This window comes from Diceros bicornis, chromosome 6 (assembly GCF_020826845.1).
Source record: "Diceros bicornis minor isolate mBicDic1 chromosome 6, mDicBic1.mat.cur, whole genome shotgun sequence".
NCBI lineage: Eukaryota > Metazoa > Chordata > Mammalia > Perissodactyla > Rhinocerotidae > Diceros > Diceros bicornis.
Window position 1 is genome coordinate 42,060,411 of NC_080745.1, and position 5,572 is coordinate 42,065,982.

Below are 5,572 nucleotides of genomic sequence, written 5' to 3' on the forward strand. Positions count from 1 at the left end.
CCCGCCCTCTGCGCCGCGGACACGCACGCGTCATGACGTCACACGCGGCTGGTTCAAGGTGGGAGTGAGGTCGGAGAGTGGGTGGGGCTCAGGGAAGGCGGGGCACGGACTAACGTACACTTTCTCGCGGGCTATCTTTCCTCTCGCGAGAGGGATATCTTCAGCTTTTTGTCTCCTTTGACATTGCGTGAGGAGGTGCAGCCTTGTTGGAACTTAAATAGCGGACTACTGCTAGTCACCTCTCCCATTTTTTTCCAGCGTGACTTTTCTCAAATTCACTCTGATTTGCTGTACCCTCTCTTGCTCTCTCGTTCCCGCCTTCATTCTTGTGCCTGATTAATTTTTTTGAGAAATTAGATTTGAGCACTGCTAAATCGTGCCCTGGACTAGACCCCCTCTGGAAGGGGACAAACATCAGTGATTCAGGGCTTTGCCCTCAACTTGCTGACAAACTAATAAAGAAAATAATATGGGTCATAAATAGCCAAATATAATACTTGATTCATTTAACAATTATGTGCTAAACCACTATGCTAGATTCTTTCTGTCAAGGATTCACTGACAATAAAAAATAATTGTGAAGGTAACAGGGAGCTGTGATAGAGACATCGTGAGTTCTACAGCTTCAAGGAGATGAATTCTTTTAGAAGCAGTGTGAGCTTGGAAGAAGACCCCAAGGTTCAGGTGAGACCTCAGCCCTGGCCTATACAGACATACTTTATTTTATTGCACTTCACTTTATTGTGCTTTGCAGATAATGATTTTTTTTACAAATGGAAGGTTTGTGGCAACCCTGCATGGAGCAAGTCTATTGGTGCCATTTTTCCAACAGCATTTGCTCACTTTGTGTCTGTCACATTTTGGTAATTCTCACAATATTTCAAACCTTTTTATTATTATTATATTTCTTATGGTGATTTGTGATCAGTGATCTTTGATATTACTACTCTAATTGGTTTGGAGCACAACGAACCATGCCCATATAGGATGGTGAACTTAATAAATGTGGTGGGTGTTCTGACTGCTCCGCCGACTGGCTGTTCCCTGTCTCTCGCTCTCCTTGGGCCTCCCTATTCCCTGAGACACAGTAATATTGAAATTAGGCCAATTAATAACCCTACAGGGCCGGCCCCGTAGCTTAGCAGTTAAGTGCTGGCGCTCCGCTACTGGCAGCCTGGGTTTGGATCCTGGGGCGCACTGACGCCGCTTCTCGGGCCATGCTGAGGCCGCATCCCGCATACAGCAACTAGAAGGATGTGCAGCTATGACATACAACTATCTACTGGGGCTTTGGGGGAAAAAAAGGAGGAGGATTGGCAATAGATGTTAGCTCAGAGCCGGTCTTCCTCAGCAAAAAGAGGAGGGTTAGCACAGATGTTAGCTCAGGGCTGATCTTCCTCAAAAAAAAAAAAAACAAAACATAATAACCCTACATTGGCCTCTAAGTGCTCAAGTGAAAGGAAGAATCACACATCTCTTACTTTAAATCAAAAGCTGGAAATGATTAAGCTCAGTGAGGAAGGCATGTCAAAAGCTGAGATAGGCTGAAAGCTAGGCCCTTGTACTACACACTTTGCCAAGTTGCAATGCAAAGGAAAAGTTCTTAAAGGAAATTAGAAGTGCTACTCCAGTAAACACATGAATGATAAGAAAGCGAAACAGTGTTTTTGCTGATATGGAGAAAGTTTTAGTGGTCTGGATAGAAGATCAAACCAGCCACAACATTCCCTTAAGCCAAAGCCTAATCCAGAGCAAGGCCCTAACTCTCTTCAATTCTATGAAGGCTGATAGAGGTAACGAAATTGCAGAAGAAAAGTTTGGAGCTAGCAGAAGTTGGTTCATGAGGTTTAAGGAAAGAAGCCATCTCCATAACATAAAAGTGCTAGTTGAATCAGCAAGTGCTGATGTAGAAGCTGTGGCAAGTTATCCAGAAGATCTAGCTAAGATAATTAATGAAGGAAGCTACACTAAACAACAGATTTTCACTGTAGACGAAAATGCATTATATTGGAAGATGATGCTGTCTAGGACTTTCATAGCTAGAGAGGTGAAGTCTGTGTCTGGCTTCAAAGCTTCAAAGGACAGGCTGACTCTCTTGTTAGGAGCTAATGCAGCTGGTGACTATAAGTTGAAGCCAATGCTCACTTACCATTCTGAAAATCCTAGGGCCCTTAAGAGTTATGCTAAACCTACTCTGCTTGTGCTCTATAAATGGAACAACAAAGCCTGGATGACAGCACATCTGTTTACAACATGGTTTACTAAATATTTTAAGCCTGCTGTTGAGACCTACTGATCAGAAAAAATGATTCCTTTCAAAATATTACTGCTCATTGACAATGCACCTGGTCACCCAAGAGCTCTGATGGAGATGTACAACGAGATTAATGTTGTTTTCCTGCCTGCTAACACAACATCCATTCTGCAGCCCAAGGATCAAGGAGTAATTTCAACTTTCAAGTCCTGTTATTGAAGAAATACATTTTGTAAGGCTATAGCTGCCGTAGATAGCGATTCCTCTGATGGATCTGGGCAAAGTAAATTGAAATCCTTCTGGAAAGGATTCACCATTTTAGATGTCATTAAGAACATTTGTGATTCATGGGAAGAGGTCAAAATATCAACATTAATGGGAGTTTGGAAGAAGTTGATTCCAATCCTCATGGATGACGTTAAGGGTTGATGACTTCACTGGAGGAAGTAACTGTAGATTGGTGGAAACAGCAAGAGAACTAGAATTAAAAGTGAAGCCTGAGGATGTGACTGAATTGCTGCAATCTCCTGATACAACTTTAACAGATGAGGAGTGCTTTCTTATGGATGAGCAAAGAAAGTGGTTTCGTGAGGTGGAATCCACTCCTGGTGAAGATGCTGTGAAGATTGTGGAAATGACAGCAAAGGATTTAGAATATTACATAAACTTAGTTGATAAAGCAGTGGCCGGATTTGAGGGAATTGAATCCAATTTTGAAAGAAGTTGTACTGCGGGTAAAATGCTATCAAACAGCATCGCATGCTATAGAGAAATTGTTAATGAAAGGAAGAGTCAATTGATGAGACAAACATCATTGTTGTCTTATTTTTAAAAATTGCCACAGCCACCCCAACCTTCAGCAACCACCACCTGATCAGTCAGCAGCCACCAACAAGAAGATTATGACTTGCTGAAGGCTCAGATGATGATTAGCAATTTTTAGCCATAAAGTATATTTAAATTAAGGTATGTACATTTTTTTTTAGACATAATGCTGTTGCACACTCAATAGTCTACAGTATAGTGTAAATACAGCATTTATATGCACTAGGAAACCTAAAAATTTGTGTGACTTGCTTTATTGTGATATTGGCTTTATTGCAGTGGTCTGGAACTGAACCCGCAATATAGCTGAGGTATGCCTCTACCTTGATTGCAGCTTTGTGAGATTCTAAGCACAGGACCCATCAAAGTCATGCACAGACTCCTGACCCATGGAAATTGTGAGATAGTAAATGTGTGTTGTTTTAAGCCATTAAGTTTATGGTAATTTGTTATATGGCAAAGAAAACTATTACAGACCCCTTCAAGGGGGTAAAATCCAGAGGCAGAACTTTCTTGATAAACCATAACCGTGGCTAGTGAATCCATGTCACTGCACTACTCAGTCCGTAGTGGTTAGCTGTGCAGTGGGCAGGTTTAATACCTCTAAGGGGAACTTCAACGACAGCTGGACAAGGAAGGAGAGTATGATATATTCAAGCACAGACTAATGTTTGAGAGTAAATTTATCCAGATCAGCAAAAGAAGAGACGTGATGGATGTACACAACCACGTCTAAATGATAACATGGACATTGTATCCGCCAGCCCTATTCTCTGCCACTTGCTGTCTGCTGTTGGCCCAACCAGCCACAGGCTATCAAGAATGTGCTGAACATGCCTAGGTCATCAAAGGAGGTGGTCACAGGCCTATGAAAACTTTAGAGCAATCCAAGCTGCTTCCCTTGAAGTTTGGGAAACAGTGGCTATGCCTGAAACTTGCCACTGGCTGTTTTTTCTTTCTTTCTTTTTTTTTTTTTTTTTTGTGAGGAATACCAGCCCTGAGCTAACATCCATGCCAATCCTCCTCTTTTTGATGAGGAAGACTGGCCCTGGGCTAACATCCGTGCCCATCTTCCTCCACTTTATATGGGATGCTGCCAAAGCATGGCCTGACAAGTGGTGCATTGGTGCCCGCCCGGGATCCGAACCCAGGCCACCAGCAGTGGAGCCCACGCACTTAAGCGCTACGCCATGGGGCCAGCCCAAGGCTATTTTTTCTACTTGTAGGTTTTTTATTCCTTCAGACACATGGAAGACTTCTTTGCTTATAGGGAAAACTCCATTTGTCTCCTGAGACCATCAGTGGAGGGTTACAGAAATCCCCAGGCCATCCCAGTTGGGGACACAGTGGACATGACTACTATTGAATCAGAGACAAGAAGAGCTTAGCAGTAAGTCTCTGCTGTGACTCAACAAGATGGGGCCCGAGGGCTTTGGAAGAACATTTAAAAACTGCAACGCTTCTAGTGCTTTCTGTGGCTCACCTGGAAAATACATTCCATGTAAAAGAATCCAAGCCTAAATGGGCCACCATGAGGGACTTGCCACATGAGAGAAGTTCCTGTGCTTCTCCAGAGTACAGCACAAGGCTCAATTTCAGATATTCCTTAAATATTAGCTGCTCTAATCTCATACCCATCTACAGCATCATGATAGTTCAATCTCTTCTTGATCGCTTACTGCCCCAATCAAAGCACAGTGATCTGTTGTGCTCTATTTTTAACGACTAGAGACTTCTTCCTTTGTTTGAACTGTAATCTGTCTTCCCATGACTGCCGTGCCCTGAGTTTGTATAAATCACTATAACATGAGTGTGTGAACACGTGCACAATCTGTCCCCTGCTGTCAAAATGTGAAATATGCATACCGTTGACTCCGCAATCCCCCAGAAATACTAGCACAAGTGTAGAAAATAAAGGTAAGTGAGGTATTGTAACAGTGCTCTCCCTAGTTCTGGAACAGTTCAACTAAAACTAGAAAGATCATTTGACAGAGGTGCTGTAGGGGGATTCCTGCATCAAGTGGGAGCTTGGACTGATGACCTCAAAAGTGTCTAGTTATAAGCCTTTGGTGTGCTCAGTTACAGGAAGAGGGGGGAGCAGACCCTTCTGGTCTCCTGTCTTCTCTACCTCTGTTGTTTCTCTCCCCCTCAGCACAGGACCTCCATGGAGAAGGGGATCAGGATAAGGTGAGCATCAGGAACCTTCACATGGTCCCTGAGGTGTCTAGGGCCCCCTTCTTTGATTATGCTGTGGGAAAGTGAGTCCAAGGTGCCTCCCACACCTGCTGTGTTTGTGGACTGTCCAGTGAATGCATCCCAAACACACTATCTTCTGTAGTCATGAAACCTACAGGGCCTACCAAAGGGGCAGTAGCAGGAGAAGCCTCAGGAGCGGTAGCAGCAGGGGCAGCAACAGCAGTGCTGGGCACATGGCAGCAACCAAGTCTGCAGGCCCAAGAAAAATCAACACAAGAATGTCAAGAGCAGCCAGCA

General features: G+C 43.6%; 1 protein-coding gene across 1 annotated transcript; it reads left to right on the top strand.

The window, feature by feature from the left end:
• Positions 1 to 2,666: 2,666 nt before the first annotated feature.
• Positions 2,667 to 5,341, top strand: LOC131407597 (Golgi-associated RAB2B interactor protein 3-like). The gene is given in 4 exon segments (XM_058544372.1): positions 2,667 to 2,700; positions 3,688 to 3,832; positions 4,968 to 4,996; positions 5,232 to 5,341. Coding segments are annotated over 4 exon segments (318 nt in total).
• The last annotated feature ends 231 nt before the right edge of the window (positions 5,342 to 5,572 follow it).